We start from the raw sequence: 16,091 nt of genomic DNA on the forward strand, positions 1-16,091 counted from the left end.
TGCATCATGCATTCGTACATTCCGAATTACCACCTCATACCTCAGAAACCGTGAGGCTCTGCACTGCTCGCCAAAACATTCAAAGTTCGAACTTCAGAGACCAACTAAGAACACGTCATCGATCCCAGTAAGTGCAAGAAATGTTGTGGGCCTCTGCTAAGTCTCAGTACATGAAGATACAGGTGACAGTCCAAGAGCAAGGCGATACTTGATAGACGATTGCACCGACTCGCTCAAATTTCACTTTAGATAAACTGTAATCATAGTAACTTGAATTCTTATAGTTGTTACAAGGCGAACCTGTGGCATCAATCTCGTAAGATGCGTCAGCCTTGGTAAATGTATCATCGGCTCACCTAGTGTGAAACCCCCCTCTGTCTCGATAGGGGTAAACGCGGTGCAATTTCTGTGGTCCTCAGACTTTCAGGATATTATCGTAAGTTTGTGTATAACATGCAATAACGTTGATGTCGTGGTCCAATGCGGGAATATGAGCTCTGAATACCACACTGTTGACATCAAGCTGATGAAATTCATTCAGACTCGAACTTTCGCCGTAGACCATACTTGGTGCTAGATGACGTCTTTTCCAGTAGATGATAAACAATAATCAGACACGGGTTTGAAGGAAATGTGACGATTCTGATGATGTACTCGAAACGTAATCTCTCCCCTGATCTTGATTAAGAACAACTTGAACCAAGAAAGGCCGAGTCCAAAGTCTATAAAAGAAGGCCCACTTCTCCCTCTCCAAACTTTTTCTTCTTCCTTCATCAACAAACAACTTCATCTCAAGAGCTTACAGACAATCCAAACTCCAAGAACTTCAAACACCTTCAAAAACACCAAACAACCAACACTACCAAAACCAACATGTGGCAAGGACCTTTCGGCGGCTGGGGTGCGGCTCCCAATGCATACATGCAACAAGCTAACGGTGCCTGGGGCAGCCCAATTCGCCCAAGACGAGCTGTTCCACAAGTGGAGCTGTATCGTGGTGCTTACGGTGCGAGTGCAGCTGGCAATGGTTTGCTTCAAAATGGCCGAGCTTATGAAATGCCACCTGAGGTCAGGTACGCCGGTCGCCCAAGACCACCTATCTTCAGCCCTTGCGGTTTGCAAGATTTGGATGAGGATGGGCTCTAGCGAGCAGACTTCCCCGAAATTTGTGAGAGGGGCGATGGTGGATTGGATTGATGCACATGGGAAGGATGGTGCTCATATTGAGAGGGCGGAAAGGGGCGAGAGAAAGATTGTTTTTTAAGACGTGCGAGCCTGACTTTACTTGTCTTACTACTATTTGAAACCACCAGGGGGTTAAAGGGAGGGGGAATGAAAAAGGGAGAGGTGTGAGAGTGGAAACGCCCTTTCTTGGTGGATATGTAAGCCTGACTTTACATGTATCCTTAGTTCCTCGAATTGATGAACTTTCAGATCCGAAGCTTATTGAGTAACATCATCTGTGACAACGCAACCACCGACAAGGAGCCTTGCTGACTTATTCTGTTCTGGTGGAGCAAAGTAGAAGATAAATAGGACGTTGAAGAAATCGAGAATGCTTCGACAAAACAAGCTTGATAAGCGGATTAGTCGAAGCATCGAACTGGGTTTTTCTTACTGCCAGTAAACACAGGACTACTATGGCCGAGGGTGTTCTTAGCGAGCTTTGCACCGTACAAGAATCTCAGACGTAGTCGTCGATGCATACGTTGTGTACATTACAAAAAGTAATTTATTCACGGCCGACACGGCCCCTGTTGAGGTTTTTTCGAAACCACTGCCACCAATTCGTATTACATAAACGTGTTGCATAGATGTGCCATGGTTGAAAATGACAGTCGGTATCAGGGTGATCGAAAGACTGGAATCCGGTATGTGCCCAGTGCATCAGTTGGATTGAACGCTATCAGCGCATCCAGCGCATCCAGCACATTCCTTTGCAGCCAAATCCAAAAGGTGATGCAATGTGATTGAAGTCGATATCTCCAGACTATGCTAGACAGGGAGAAGGGATCTATTAATAAGCTCTCAATACTACCTCGCATTCCGAATGTCAAGCTTTCGAAATGGGAAAGTAGAATTTTGTCGTATGGATATGATGGTACGTGCCTTTCTCGTCGTCCAGAAATGCGGCATGGCATGGACTAAAGATTACATCTGGCATCTCCTCTCCATGAGTATTGGCTATTGCTTTGAGGTTGGCAGGGTTGGTGTCCTCCAGCCAGATAACGTCTGTGTTCGTTCCTGTGGAAGACTCGTATGGACTCCGCGCAAATGTCAGCTTCAACCGCCTTTGAGCGTGATAGCGCTCTCCAAGTACCAGCCTGCGACGGACACATTCTGGAATATCCGCAGCGGAAGAGATCGGACCATCTCCTTCCTCAAGTGTCATCCAAGCACGAATGATATAGCCGCTATCGGAACTGAGACGGTCGCCCTCGAATCGTTCGGTATTGAGGAGCCATGTTAGTGCCGTCCGTCGAATGACTGGATCATGGCAACGACTTCCAACTAATGCAACAATGTCGATGAGGCCGCAGTCGATACCAAATGAGACATATGTGTGTGCATAGCTGGGCCGGGGCAGACAGGTCACAAGATCCACGATTCTTTGGAAGACCGGATTATAGACGTCAAAATCAGTCTCCGACCGAGACTCGACAGTGCAAAGAAGGATGAGTCTGTTCAGCGAGGCGATCTGAAGGAGGATATGGGACGTTCCAGGATCCTGGCAGTGATCAAGAGCAGCTTGCCATTGGCCAATCCGATCACGAAGAATAGCACCGAAGATTTCCTTGCTATTGGCGCGACAAGAGAAGTCCGGAACGTGGTCATGGCCCCAATTTAAGATAGATTCGAGGCTGTCGCGAGCAGAGCGTAGAGTGGTGAAAGCTTGAGGAACGACAGGCAGCTGACAAACTGACTGAATTTGAGGTTGAGATTGTTGGATCGAGTACATTAGAGCTGCCGGCTGGTCGCACATAACGCAACGTCGAGCTTCCATTCGATTGATAAGTGGACGGACCTCCCTCTCAACCAGATCGCGATTCATGCCCTCAAGTTCGGCGTCATAGGCGGCATCCGGATCATCAAGCCTTTTGAGCATGGCATTTGCCGAGCGCAGTAGACGATATGCTTGGTAGTCTCGAAAATTTTGCAAAGTCGACAAGATGATGCAGGATATTAGTGTGATCAACAATGTTGAATGGTTCGAAATGCGTCCTTGTGCGAACGCTTTAACGGATTGTGCCAAGGCGAACTGACAAAGGTAGGCCCGGTTGGCGTTCTGGGATGGTAATCCGCAATATTCGTGCCATGCTCCAATAGCAATCAGTCCATGAGCAATCGAGCGCTCCTGATGGCAGGTCTGGAGTGCCAGGCTATTCCAGAAAACACTATCTTGCCAACCTGACCATTCACGCGCTGTTCGATTGATGAAGTGGTTCAGACCCCGTTTCTCACTACCTGTTAGGTCTGGGTAACACAGATTAAGCGAAAATCGACCTGGAATCTCCTCGTGGGATTGTCTTTGCAGCTGTTCATCTGTAGAAGTCTTCCTTCTCTCTTGAATGGCTATCAAGCGTTGTCGTTGGACATGGTGACGTATCTGCGACTCTTCAGATCTGGAGCTCCGCGACAGACGCTTCGACCTGGAGTTCTTCACAACCCATAGATATTGGGTCGGCATGGCGATCAAGACTCAGGCTCTGCGGAACAGTACCCGTGTTGGGTGGTTGTAATGTCATCCGAGCACTTTGTGAGGCTAATCTTAACGCCGACGCACAAAGATGTGGCAATATGCAGTACGCGGAGGCTACTATAGGCGACTCATGGTGTCATTGCTCTATGAAGCGCAAAGGCGGGAAATTCTTGCATGTCTGTTGCAGAGTTACTTGTCCAAGAAAGAGGCGCAGAGGATGTTTGACGTGGGGATGGTGTTGGGTCGGCACTAGGCTTGAAGTGGTAGCTGCCTCAGACGCTAAATTAAGCTCTAAGTTTGACTCCGCACCGATTCGCGGAGACTTTCGAGGAGGAGTTGAAGCATAGCTCACGATACTATCTTCCAGCCTGCCTCAAATCCACTTAAAACCTGAAATACGGGAAAATGACGACAATGCTGATGGTTTAGTGCATCAGGTCTCCTCGTGCGCTTGCGATGTACCAGACTCCACAGGCTATAGTTATGCTCTCGTTATGGAAATGCCCTATGGCTAGCGGGATGAGACTATCATATTTATACCTCATGTGGTAGCTGCTCCCCTTCGGAGTTATGTGAATAATGACTCCTAGCGACTAATGATATTGTCGTTCCATGGCACAGCAGCTTTACATTGACCCCATAGAGCTTCACAACATTTGTCCATTGGTATATAAGATGCACTTGCTCGTGTGAATGATCTCGAAACCCATTCAATCTTCAATCTTCAATCTTCAATCTCTAATCTCCAATCTTTAAGAAAAATTTCTTTCACCATGCCATACGAAGAAGTCCACCGAAAGCCTGCAGGACCAGGCGATACTCGGCCCACAGCTTTAGATATCATCCGAGATGAGAACCTGGTGGGAGGACTTGCTGATAAAACAATCTTGATTACTGGAGCTACCAGTGGTCTTGGTTATGAGACTGCTCGAGCACTGTATGTCTTCATATCTATCATTTGAAACCGACTGACAGATTCCGACAACGGTTGCCACCGGAGCAAAGGTCTTCATCGCAGGACGGCAGCTCAACAAAGGCACAGAAGTTGCCAAATCCCTGAGCAAGCCAGGGTCATCGCCCGTCGAAATGATCGAGATGGAGCTGGATTCATTTGAATCCATCAAGACCGGTGCTGCCAATTTCCTATCAAGGTCCTCAACCCTCAATGTGCTCACTTGCACCGCTGGCGTTATGGCTTGCCCCGAAGGCATGACGAAGGACGGATTCGAGACCCAATTCGGTGTTAACTATCTGGGACATTTCTTGTTGTTCCAGCTCCTGAGAAATGCTCTGAAAAGTTCGAGTTCTCCGAGTTTTGCTTCGCGTGTGGTGACGCTGTCTAGTTGTGCCCATAGAGGCGGCGGAGTTCGATTCTCCGATTACAACTTCAAGAAGGAGCCTTACAATGCGGGGACTGCGTATAGCCAAGCCAAGACCGCTGATATATACCTCGCTACTGAGATCGAGCGACGATATGGCAGAGATGGTATCCACGGGCTCCCTATACATCCTGGCTTCATTCGTACACCTCTCGTGCGACATGTCGAGAAGGTACCAGAGGGCAAGCAGTTTATCGAGAACCCGGAAGCTCTACATATTTGGAAATCTCCCGAACAAGGCGCTGCAACGACTGTGTGGGCTGCTGTCGGGAAGGAGTGGGAGGGTAGAGGTGGGAGATACCTCGAGGACGTCAGCGAGGGTAAAGCTTTTGATGCAGAGGGTGCTGGGAATCCCGCGTACGCTTCTGGGTATGCTCCGTATGCGTATGATGAAAAGGCAGCGATGCGGCTCTGGGAGGATTCGTTGAAGATGATTGAGATGGTTAACAATTGAAAGACATATAGAATTGAATATATGCAGAGAGGTAATATCAAGCAGCAAGTGGATGAAAGTACACGAAGGGAGGTTGTAGGAAAGGATAATCCTTTCAAAGGATTAGCGTCACACTAATGAATCACATGACTTCGCGTTTCAAGAGTTTAGGTTTGCGTTTTGCTCCTATTTACCAAAGGTCAAAGGTCAAAACAATTCGTCTCCCATCTTTAGAAGCCGTCTACCTTGCTCTCATCGTTCTACTAAGTCGATTTCTCATCACCGGCAGCGGTTTGAGCGCCCAGCACTCTTCAACCTCCATCATGGCGTCCAAGTCCGTTCGCTTCGAATTCCAATGTGGAAGACATCCTCAGAAGTTGACAGTCCAACACAACGTCCCAGCGTCCTTGTTCGCAAGAAATAACTACGAATGATCCCGCCTTTGCTCAGCTTCTATTGTCGACCATTGCTCCCATCATGCGTTCATAAAACGAAATTCAGCTCGAAAGGTCGAATCAGAAGTGCGCAGTCTGCTCCAAGCTGTCGATGTCCGTCATACATATCCCGATACCTCGGTTACTTGTTGTGGAAAACCCATCCGCCAACGTTACCGTTGTCGAAAAGCTTGGGCACTCACAAAGAGATTCGATTGAGAGTTTCCTCGCTTATGAAAAGACCTTTTTTGTTCCCTCTTTGTCCGGTACGAAGCTCTTCATGAATAGAAATGGTGTCACTAAACATAGAAATTGCTCCTCTGTTCTCAATACAAAGGATTGACTCGATACTCGAGTCACAATGGCATTGTAACTTGAGACATCCATCTTGAACAGTACCGAGAGAACTTTCATTTGAACCTGGTGTCTTGTGCTGTGCGCCGTTTCTGGTTCTATAGCACATCATCAACTTACTACTCCTGGACCGAAATCGTTTCAATAACCACTATATAAGTCGAAAATCAAGCCGTCCAGTATGGAACACATCCAGAATTCTCAAACTTCCGGAGTGGGGATAGCTGTTGAGCCTTCGCAGCTTATTGTCTCTCAACCTCTCCCTCGCAACCCTCGCCGTATAACTACTATGACTATGTTCAGCCCTTTGCGAGACCCCGACGACTTCGGCGACGTCTTGCAAGATTTCGATAGTATTGAACTTGAGAGTCAATCGAGTAAGCATTCGCGAACGTCAAACACACCTTCTCACGACCTCGAAAGCCAGCGTCAAATGCCTAAGACATCCCGTTCAGTTTCCAAGCTCTTGACCTTCTGCTGCTTGTCCAACAATAGAGAAAGCAGCACCGAAAGAAGAAAGTGTAACATGGACACGTGTCTCAGCATCAGTCTGATCCTCAAAAATTCGTTCTGTGCAATTCTTGCTGCCGGGATAAGCTGCCTCGTCATCGCCCTCGTGATCCTGGTGATCAGGAATACACCAGATGTCGATGAGATAATCAAGAAGATTGCAGGTATCGCTGAAGCGCTGGGACCTCAAGACGGTAATTAAATGATCCTCTACTTTCTTGCTGACTTGTACTCAATAGTGTTAAACAAAGTTACCATCCTACTCCTCGACCGAAAGTAATAAGTAATCCACATGTTGCGGCTTTCTCTGGACTGGTTCCATGGGTTCAGAGACGAAATAGAACAAACAAAATACAATCATTTGATCAATGTGTCCCCCTTCAAAACTTTGAGCCCGAGACAAAGGCCTGTGAACTTTGACCTATCTAAGTATGAATTTGTGAAGTGATCCGTACCCCAACATCCCATGCCATCTCTTTGACTCACAAAAGCACATCCAGATTGATCTCACTTGGTGTTCTCAAGAATTTATCGAGCGCTATGGATACGGGCCAACTCAACTTGGCCAAATGATCTCGAGCAATGCTCTCGGACTTGCCCAACCTGCCAGTCAAAGATGGAACTGGACGCCGGAGATGGTAGGTCACAGCCAACATTTTCTTCTCTTTGATCTGATCACGCAATACACCCCAAACATAGAGCGATCTCGGCCTACAGCGTATCCCTGGTAAGTTTGCCAGTTATGTACCTCTCTCCATCTATGAAATTCCTAGCCGATTTTGATACTCGAGAATATTAAAATATCTTAAACTAACTCCAACATTACACACCACTATATAGTTTGTTTTTAATTAGACTTAAGTTTTGACTTATTAAAGAACTATTTTACATTCTTATTAAAAAATATCAAGTATAAACTTAATTTGTTATGCGCAATACTCTACATTATGTGAATTTGGGCCCTATCGCAAAATCGGCCACGAATTTCACCGTACTTGTCCCTTTTCTTAAGCGAGACCTATTCAATCGCTGCGCGCGATCTTTTCTTTGAAAACCACTTCCTCAGCTTGAGTTCGAGTAGCATCTCTGCAATCTTTCGTCTTGCTTTGACAAGATTTAAATTTTCCATGCCGACATTCGAGCATTCTAGGTATAGCAAAGGCTCTGTTAGGTCACGTGCTACCATCATAGGTGAAGAAACCTCTTCTCAGTATTACTCTGCTCTAGTGAATAAAGTAGAAATTAAGCAGATAGAAGATAGTCTGAGCACAGCAGAAGAGAAGGGGGGTAAACATTGTGAATTTCATTTATTTGCTCAAGGCACACAAAGGCAATTGCATTTATGTTGAGAAGAAACAACATCAACAAGGAATTGACTCGAGTAGTAGCAGAGAAGAAATTTTTGATGAATCAAAAGCAGAAGTCTCCTGCAGATCACCTTTTGTTGAGCGATGAGTTTCCACCACTTTCCGTCGCGTAGTCGCGTCCACAAACGTGGCGGACATCAGACGCGGTGGCCAATGCGCTGCCGCACTTACCATCGTTTGATTAATTTCATGCACACCAACACGTGTTATTCAAGCTACAAAGATGGCTCAGAGCACAAGGGAAGTCTCATATCACTGAAGTTCACAAATTGAGAGTCTGTTCAGGTCCTTTGTAGTCAAAGTCCAAGCTCTGCTACATATACCTCTGCAGAGAGTCTTCCTCAGCGAATTACTTAAACGAAATCTCCTTTCCACTGGCTGAATGAAGGGAGACACACGTGTCAGCAGCAAAATGGGTTCAATAGCGAAGGAAGGTCCTCCCAGCAAGGGACTCAATCTCGTGGAGCAGATCTCCCAAAAGACGTCTGGCCTCATTCAGTCCGACAAGCACCGAGATCTTCTCGACATCATCGATTTGCTACGTTCCAATGGAGTTGATCATTAGTATGTTGTCGAGGTGCTCAAAGTGTTGGTGTCGAATGATCGCTGGTGTGCTATGCTAACTATTCGATTCCCCAGTGTTGACCTACCTCAGATCATTGTATGTGGCAGTCAATCGGCCGGAAAGAGTTCCACTCTTGAAGCAATCTCGGACATTGCGTTTCCAACTGCTGAAGGACTTTGTACCCGCTTTGCTACAGAGTAGATCCTCCGACGAGGCAAAAAGTCCGAGTTCAAGGTTCACATTCAACCTTCGGCCAGCAGGAGTGAGCAGGAAAAGGCTAAACTGCTGAAGTTTTCCGAGCGAACAACGGATCAAAAAACTTTCGGAAAGATCATCGAAGCGGCGAAGATTGAACTGGGACTCTCCGGGGCCGGTCCCGACGCCAAAGTTTTTAGCACCGATGTGTTGCGAATTGAAAGCACCTCACCAATGGCACCCAACTTGACACTCGTCGATTTGCCCGGGTTGTTTGGTGCTTCAGATAAGAACCAGTAAGCATATCAGTTGATTGCGCTTTATCTATACTTCACGTGTGGTATTGTCGTTCCTTGAGAGTAGAGAAGTTTACCTCTGCTATTCCAGGTCGGATGACGATGCAGCTCTAGTACAGAATTTAGTAGTATCTTACATGAAGCAAAAACGAAGCATCATCCTGGCAGTTGTCTCGGCAGACCAACCTTTTCCAAATCAACCAGTCACTAAGTTTGCTCGAGACATTGATGCTCTGGGAGCTAGAACACTTGGATTGATCACTAAGCCGGACAAGATCAGCAGAGGCTCAGAGAGCGAGAAATACTACGGTACGTATCTAAGTTCAAACTTTTCTTCTCGTTCTACGTTTTCCTTGCTCATGCGGATATTCGGATGAACTGTCCTGGCAGTCTCATCTCTGTGTCTCGCCCTGTGTGCATGCTCGTTGGCGGTAGCACGAAATCTGGTATACTGACCTCAATTCTAGTTGACATGGCACAGAATCGCAATGTACCGCTTAAACTGGGATGGCATGTCCTCCGCAACAAGGGAGATTCGACAGCGGATGACACCATTGAACAACGAGAAGCCAGAGAAGCGGAATTCTTCTCGGAATCCAGCTGGGGAAATGCACTCCAACCAGAACAGCTTGGTGTCGTAGCTCTGAGAGAGCGCTTGCGTAGCACGCTATGGAAACAAATCAACGATGGACTCCCTGGTGTCAAGTCCGACGTCCAATCAGGCATCAAAGACTGCAGCACTAAATTGCTGCAGCTTGGCAAATCACGCAGTTCCAAGATGGAAAAGCACAGCTATCTCCACAAGATCAGTGGCAACTTATCTTTCATGATTCAGGCAGCAATCGATGGAGTCTACGCCGATCCATTCTTTGCATCATTCCCTGGCCAGCAAGATGCGTTCGAAAGGCGGCTTCGCGCAAATATGCAGAAAATTCTCACTATCTATGCTGGAAAGATGTGCATTCGTGGCCATGCTCTAGAGATAGTAGAGGACGACCAAGAGCCAATACGCACTTCACCCTCTGATTACATTATGAGAAGCTCATATTTGGAAGTGGTCGAAGAACTCATGGTCGAGTGCAGGGGCCGTGAGTTGCCTGGAACTTTCAATCCCCTGGTGGTTGGAGACCTATTCAGCCGACAGTGTAAACCATGGGAAGCTATCACTCAAAATTTGGCCGAGGAAGTTCACGAAGCTGCGGCGATGACCTTCAACAAGATGCTGTCCGAAATCTGTGATGAAAACACCAGACTTCGTCTAATGCAGGGTATTATTCAGCCTTCATTACATGAACTTCGAAAAGCATTGAAGAACAAAATAGACGAATTGCTCCGGCCACATCTATCCATTCATCCAATTACCTACAATTATTACCTCACCGAAAATGTGCAGAAGATTCAAGGAGATAGGCATGACAGAGCCTTTGACGCTTTGTCTTTAGCCGGCTGTGGGGTTACTACGTCGACCGCAAGAAACTCGGAAACTGTACCGCTGTTCAAATTGCTCACGAATCTTAAGAACGGAACCCGGCCGGACGTGAAGGAATATTCCGTTTCGCTTGCCGCTGATGTGGCTGCCGCTTATTACAAGGTAAGAAACCCACAAGCTGCTTCCTATCAGATGATGAGCCAGACTGAATTTTCCAGGTTGCACTCAAGAAGTTCATCGACGATGTCAGTGTGAATGCTGTTGAGGCATGTCTCGTCCAGCATCTCCCAAAAGTGTAAGTTCGCCCTATTCAAATGCTCGGCGTCAGGTATTTCAATCGATGTCGGTAACTTACTAACCTAATTCCCAGGTTCTCACCAAATGTTGTATGGGATTTGTCAGACGAGCAAGTGGAGAATCTTGGCTCTGAAGATGCTAGTACTGTAGCCGAGCGTGCCGAGTTGCAGAAGAAGCTGGACATCCTAGAAAAGGGGTTGAAAGGCCTGGACGCGTTCACCTCGCGGTCTGGTGTTCATGCGTTATGATCGATAGCAGAGGATAGACCAAGGTAAAAGACTATGACAGGGCTGTCAAGGTTTCCTTTGCCGTATGTAACAGGAACATAGACTGCGAGAGATTTTGGGTTCATGTTCTTTGTATCACATTGTGTTCAAAGACGTTCTCTGCAACACATCCTAGAGAAGCTTGTGAATCCATGCGCCTTCTCTTGTACATCACAAGAGTTGCAAGAGTTTTTCCATCTAGTTTCGTTTCTAGCGACTTTCTGGACGGCGCTGCCTAGTATCGAGCTCTGCGCTCCCCCTCGACCACCCTCGATTAAATCTTGCATCACTAGCAGCACTGCCGGAAATGACCCACAATTCATTTAACTCTCGTCATTTCACTCATTATAAGCAGAGGATACAGAGTTCAATCCCTGTTCTCGAATTGTGCTAAGATGAAGGATATCAGGACTAGTTGATAATGAGTTGTTTTGAAGTGTTGACGAGGCACAGATATTCAGCTTCACCTGACCGTGAACCTGGAAGGTAGCAAGTCAATTTGGTATTCCATTATGCGAGTTCTAAGGAACTTAAATACTTGACACATTAAAGAAGCAACATTGCAAAAGACGAAGACGTCCAGCAGAGCTTGACAAGACTCGGACGAATAGAAAAAGCAGAACAGACGGTTTTCAGACTCAAAACAGATCTTCACTCGAGGTCCAAGTTCAACAAAATGCTCTAACCTGCCTACCATCCTGCGCCATATGCCCGCTATCCTCCGACAATTCCTTCAGCACCTGGTCCGCCAAGGTACACATAGCTACCCCAACTCCCCCCACTAGACACTGTATTCTGGAAATTGTATCTCGAATCATCAGAATCCCAGAAACCAGCAGTGTAGTCCTGAGCAACAGAATTGGTGTCAAAGTACTGCATATTGTGAATATACGCGGCTTTGCCAAACCCATTCGAAGCACCGAACTCTCCGTTGCCCATATCTGTGGTAGTCAGTGCATCCTCGCTTTGGTAGACTTCTCCATAATAGAAAATGGAATCAGCTCCATCGGCAAGTGTGCCATTGGCTCCATTGTTGGCGTTGCTCCATATCGATGCTGGGTAGTATCCAATGTAGCCATCCTGAACCCAAACCCACCAGTTGTCTTGATACAGGTAGGTAAGGATTTCGAGCTCGTACTGTGTACCACCATCCACGCTAGGCGTGAAAACTGTTCCAGGGAAGATGGTGTCTGAAGTTTGGACCCATCCTTTCACGTCTGTGTTGTACCCTCCGAGATAGTCGCCGTAGCATGTGTATTGGCATGTCGTGAAGTAAGTGAATAAGTGCGCCTCGGCGATTTGAATGGGATAATTTATCCATCCTGCCTCGAGAGTGTGCCACTTTGGGACATCAGTGGTTCGACCGACCAGAGTTTGAAGAAGGGAGAAGTCGTTTGTATTCGCTACATACGGACTGAAGAGACTGAAATCGGCCGAGCCTCCGAGATTAGAGACATATTGCGTTGAGGACGAATACCAATGATCGCCTGAATACTGTCGTTTGGACTCAAAGGTAGTCGAGTTTGGAGCTTGTTTGCGAGAGCCGGGATGATCCAAATAGTCGAGATTCGAGAGTGCTATAGGTACTGTGCCAGGAGGCCCCCTCTGAGCTCCGTGTTGCTTGAGTTCAGGGATGGCAGTGGCATTGTTTGAGCTTTTGTGTCTTGGTGGAGGAGTGGGGGGCTCCTGAGCAATTGAGCCTTGGGAGTCCTTCGAGATCCAGTGGATCTTACGGTCTCCGTTGATGGTCGTTGCTTTGATGTCGAGCGCGGCTCTTTTAGCAAGAGCTTTCTCTTTGTACTGATTGCTAGGAGCTGGCGATGCATCACCAGTCACGAACAAGGTCGATACAAAAATTGCCCAGCATAGTGACTTCACGGAAATTGAAGCCATTGATGAGATTTGGAAGGAGTATTGATATGTGAAGAGAAGGGATCATTCTGTTGCAAACATGGTATTTATATGCAAATGCATCGAATGTCTAGTTGTCGCAATCTATACTTTCTCTGTTTCTCTAACACGTCCTACTTCGGGGCGCCCGATGTGTTTTCAATGTAGCACAATAAGACCAGAGCGGTGAACATTGCGCACAAAGTCATCAGAGCCTTTCCGCGGATTTTGCGAGGCACTTGCAACTTGATCCGCTCCTTATTTTTACAGAGCAAACGAATTGCGAGTGAATTTAGGATGTCACTTATAAATGGAGCATAATTTCTACCATCTTGAATGAAACTTGTTCCAGACTAACGCGTAGCTTGTGAAACGAATAGCTTGGACATCTAGCCGCCCACGGTTGGTTTGTACAACAAAAACCTTGCCGTGACACCATGTAACCACGAAGCAAATAGTACTACAACTACGGTTCAAGTCTCTAGAAGGTCATCAGCACACCTCGTGTCCCTTGAGTATCAAGACTGATGACTCTTATTCAACTCAGTACGGCTTCACAAAATCCGTTTGAAAAGAATTGTGAAATATGGACAGCGTGGTAAATCGTCTTGCGGTGACCAACTGCCAAGAGCAAAGACTACCTAAGACTACGACATTAAAAGCGATTGAGATGATGATTGCCACAAACAACTTCGAGAATTACTGGTCTATAGATGAGCAGAGGTATGGTACGTTGATGCCGGAACCACCAAACTGAAAACGCCAACCAAGAGGAAAATGCTCAATCTGTTGGATCTATCCTCAATTATGAATGATACGCCCTCACTTTGGCACATCAGAATCAGGCCTAGTCTTTGAAACACTGTGGTAGCACTCCAGAGAGTGCTCATCAGCGAGGTTGCTTGTTTGATCTCATATCATTTGCTTGGCAAGCACCGGAATGCTATTACGACTCTTCATTAATCTCAAAATTCGCGATCTGGGACCAGTACGTCGATTCCAGCGCTTTTGTCAAAAGAAATACTTTCATGATCGATCTTGGAGGAGTGTCTTCCTAAACTTTTTAGTCTGTCAAACGCGTACCAATCTTTCAATGGGTCGTCTTATTACACTGAACGACACGGAAACTTTACGGTACCGTAAAGCGTGGCGCTGCTTGGGGAGAACCCTGTGGGTATCTTGGCATTTCCAGTAATTTCTTTGTAATCTCACGTATGGAATTTTATTTTGAAGTAATTTTGCCTTGTACCATGAATAATTTGTTGCTTCTCTCCAATTCCCTGTGGCTGTCAGATTTGGAAGAGAAACGAGTACTCCGATCGAGAATGCCAAAAGTAAAAGTGAGCTGGTCACTTGAAACGAGCAGCACGATACTGAACCAATACCACATGAACCACTTCGCATGCTCAGACCTGGGATTATCGGCGTTAGCTTCGCCTCTTGCACCCTCACGACTTTAGGCATAGCTATGACCTCCCACTCCGTTCTACCCCGGACCTGCTTGTGACAATAGCGGTACATTGCGACTTTCGCATTGAATTCAACGTGCCGCTTGTTTGAGGGGCCCTGCTGGTCTGCGATGCCAAAGTTTCCGATTTATCCCATGCACTGTTGCGCAAGATTAATCTGAACATAAAGGCCGCGCAGGGAACTACAGGCATAACAGAAGCAAGTATAAATATAGCTCTCTTTGGGTTAGGTTTGAGTGAACATTAAACGTGAATTAATCCTCAAATTTTACTTTCAATAGTCCCAGAGGATTGTATCACATCATGCACCATGCATATCTAGAAATTTCATCGCCTGAAGCCTTGGCTCGTATGGTACCGCTGGGTACTTGAGCGAGAAGCGGCCTTTTAGGAGACCGCTAAGTCTGGAGCAACAAAAACTCGTATTCGGACAATAAGCCAATTTCCTAATCATTCACTCCACTTCTGACCCTGTCGCTCCTTGAAACCTTACCCAAGCTCAACTAAAAACGTATTTCCCAGTCGTACACTTCATTCGCCAACATACGAGAGAGGAAGATTTGGCCCATATCATAGTTTTCCGACGGTTCAGCTACTCCCCGAGAATCATTTCAAGACTAAATCGCCCGATACCTTTCTCTCAAGTTCAGGATGAGCTATATCTCTGTGGATAGATCTGTCTCGACTATGGAAGAGGCCAAAGGACATTTACTTCAACATCAAAAGACAAGTTTCGATCATGAAGCTTTCGACTCTCTTCAGGACGTCTCCGATGAGGCTGCGGATGATGTAAAGGCATGGAATGTCAACAAAAAGATCAGAAAATCATCTCGATGGCTTTTGCTCTTTTTGTTGGTGCTACTGATCGCAACAACGTTGGGCGAATTTGCGCTATACATTAATAGCAGAGCTGCATTTGCAATGACTTTGCAACACCCAGACTGGAATTACTGCGGCGACACGCCGACCGAAGCCCGAGCGAACGGCTGTGTTCTCGACTTCATACCAGGCGCATGTAGGTATTAGGGAAGCCCCATTTTCCACTTCCTTTCCCGAGGCATTCTCTCATCCTTTTCTTAAACAACAAAGATGGAAAGTGCTAACTCCCTTGTTTCTTAGGGTTCCCCCAGCGTGTTATGACGCAGAGTTGGAGGAAGAGTTCTTGGGCTTGCAACAATGGCAGTGGTTTGCAGACAACGAAAGCCAACATGAGCTTACTTCCGAGTACATCAAAGAGACTGGAGGACCGAGCCCAATCTACGTGTCGATGGAATACCACAGGCAACACTGTGCCTACACATGGAAGAAATTTCATCGCGCCGTCTTGCGACACGTGCTGATCGATAGTCATATCGGCGGATACGAGCACACGATTCATTGTTCGAATGCACTTGCTGACCCAGACTGGCTTATGCAATCCAGATTTTATGAGATATTCACAGCTTGCAAAATGCCACAAGATTGTAAGCATCATGTATCTCTCAGCTTCACAAAGGCTCGCTGACAA

At 46.6% G+C, this 16,091-nt stretch overlaps 6 protein-coding genes across 6 annotated transcripts; 4 read left to right on the forward strand and 2 right to left on the reverse strand.

Annotated features, from left to right (window-relative positions):
* Nucleotides 1–1,685: 1,685 nt before the first annotated feature.
* Nucleotides 1,686–3,887, reverse strand: LY89DRAFT_726501 (uncharacterized protein). Its single transcript, XM_018219058.1, has one exon. It carries the CDS (start codon nt 3,686–3,688, stop codon nt 2,054–2,056), a length of 1,635 nt encoding a protein of 544 aa, XP_018060804.1. The 5' UTR covers nt 3,689–3,887; the 3' UTR covers nt 1,686–2,053.
* Nucleotides 3,888–4,786: 899 nt separating this feature from the next.
* LY89DRAFT_702932 (NAD(P)-binding protein) lies at nt 4,787–6,338 on the forward strand (the record flags this gene model as incomplete). The annotated part of the gene is made up of 2 exons (XM_018217279.1): nt 4,787–5,389; nt 6,303–6,338. 2 exons carry the CDS (start codon nt 4,787–4,789, stop codon nt 6,336–6,338), a joined length of 639 nt encoding a protein of 212 aa, XP_018060805.1.
* Nucleotides 6,339–6,589: 251 nt separating this feature from the next.
* On the forward strand, nt 6,590–7,661 carry LY89DRAFT_678722 (uncharacterized protein; the record flags this gene model as incomplete). The annotated part of the gene is made up of 5 exons (XM_018213767.1): nt 6,590–7,004; nt 7,050–7,086; nt 7,256–7,448; nt 7,510–7,537; nt 7,651–7,661. The coding sequence occupies 5 exons, from the start codon at nt 6,590–6,592 to the stop codon at nt 7,659–7,661; spliced, it is 684 nt and encodes a 227-aa protein (XP_018060806.1).
* A 928-nt stretch (nt 7,662–8,589) lies between these two features.
* On the forward strand, nt 8,590–11,207 carry LY89DRAFT_702933 (uncharacterized protein; the record flags this gene model as incomplete). Its single annotated transcript, XM_018217280.1, has 7 exons — nt 8,590–8,741; nt 8,817–8,920; nt 8,957–9,233; nt 9,325–9,542; nt 9,701–10,824; nt 10,881–10,957; nt 11,033–11,207. 7 exons carry the CDS (start codon nt 8,590–8,592, stop codon nt 11,205–11,207), a joined length of 2,127 nt encoding a protein of 708 aa, XP_018060807.1.
* Nucleotides 11,208–11,904: 697 nt separating this feature from the next.
* LY89DRAFT_769335 (uncharacterized protein) lies at nt 11,905–13,092 on the reverse strand (the record flags this gene model as incomplete). Its single annotated transcript, XM_018221813.1, has 2 exons — nt 11,905–13,039; nt 13,077–13,092. The coding sequence occupies 2 exons, from the start codon at nt 13,090–13,092 to the stop codon at nt 11,940–11,942; spliced, it is 1,116 nt and encodes a 371-aa protein (XP_018060808.1). The 3' UTR covers nt 11,905–11,939.
* A 2,446-nt stretch (nt 13,093–15,538) lies between these two features.
* Nucleotides 15,539–15,977, forward strand: LY89DRAFT_558433 (uncharacterized protein; the record flags this gene model as incomplete). Its single annotated transcript, XM_018208417.1, has 2 exons — nt 15,539–15,603; nt 15,704–15,977. Coding segments are annotated over 2 exons (339 nt in total), but the record flags the coding sequence as incomplete, so codon positions are not given.
* Between the last annotated feature and the right edge of the window lie 114 nt (nt 15,978–16,091).

This window comes from Mollisia scopiformis (genome assembly GCF_001500285.1).
Source record: "Mollisia scopiformis unplaced genomic scaffold LY89scaffold_43, whole genome shotgun sequence".
Classification (NCBI taxonomy): Eukaryota; Fungi; Ascomycota; class Leotiomycetes; order Helotiales; family Mollisiaceae; genus Mollisia; species Mollisia scopiformis.

Bases quoted from the DNA above. Each gene is read 5' to 3' on its own strand.
- LY89DRAFT_726501 (XM_018219058.1), bottom strand. From the start codon at position 3,688: ATGCCGACCCAATATCTATGGGTTGTGAAGAACTCCAGGTCGAAGCGT.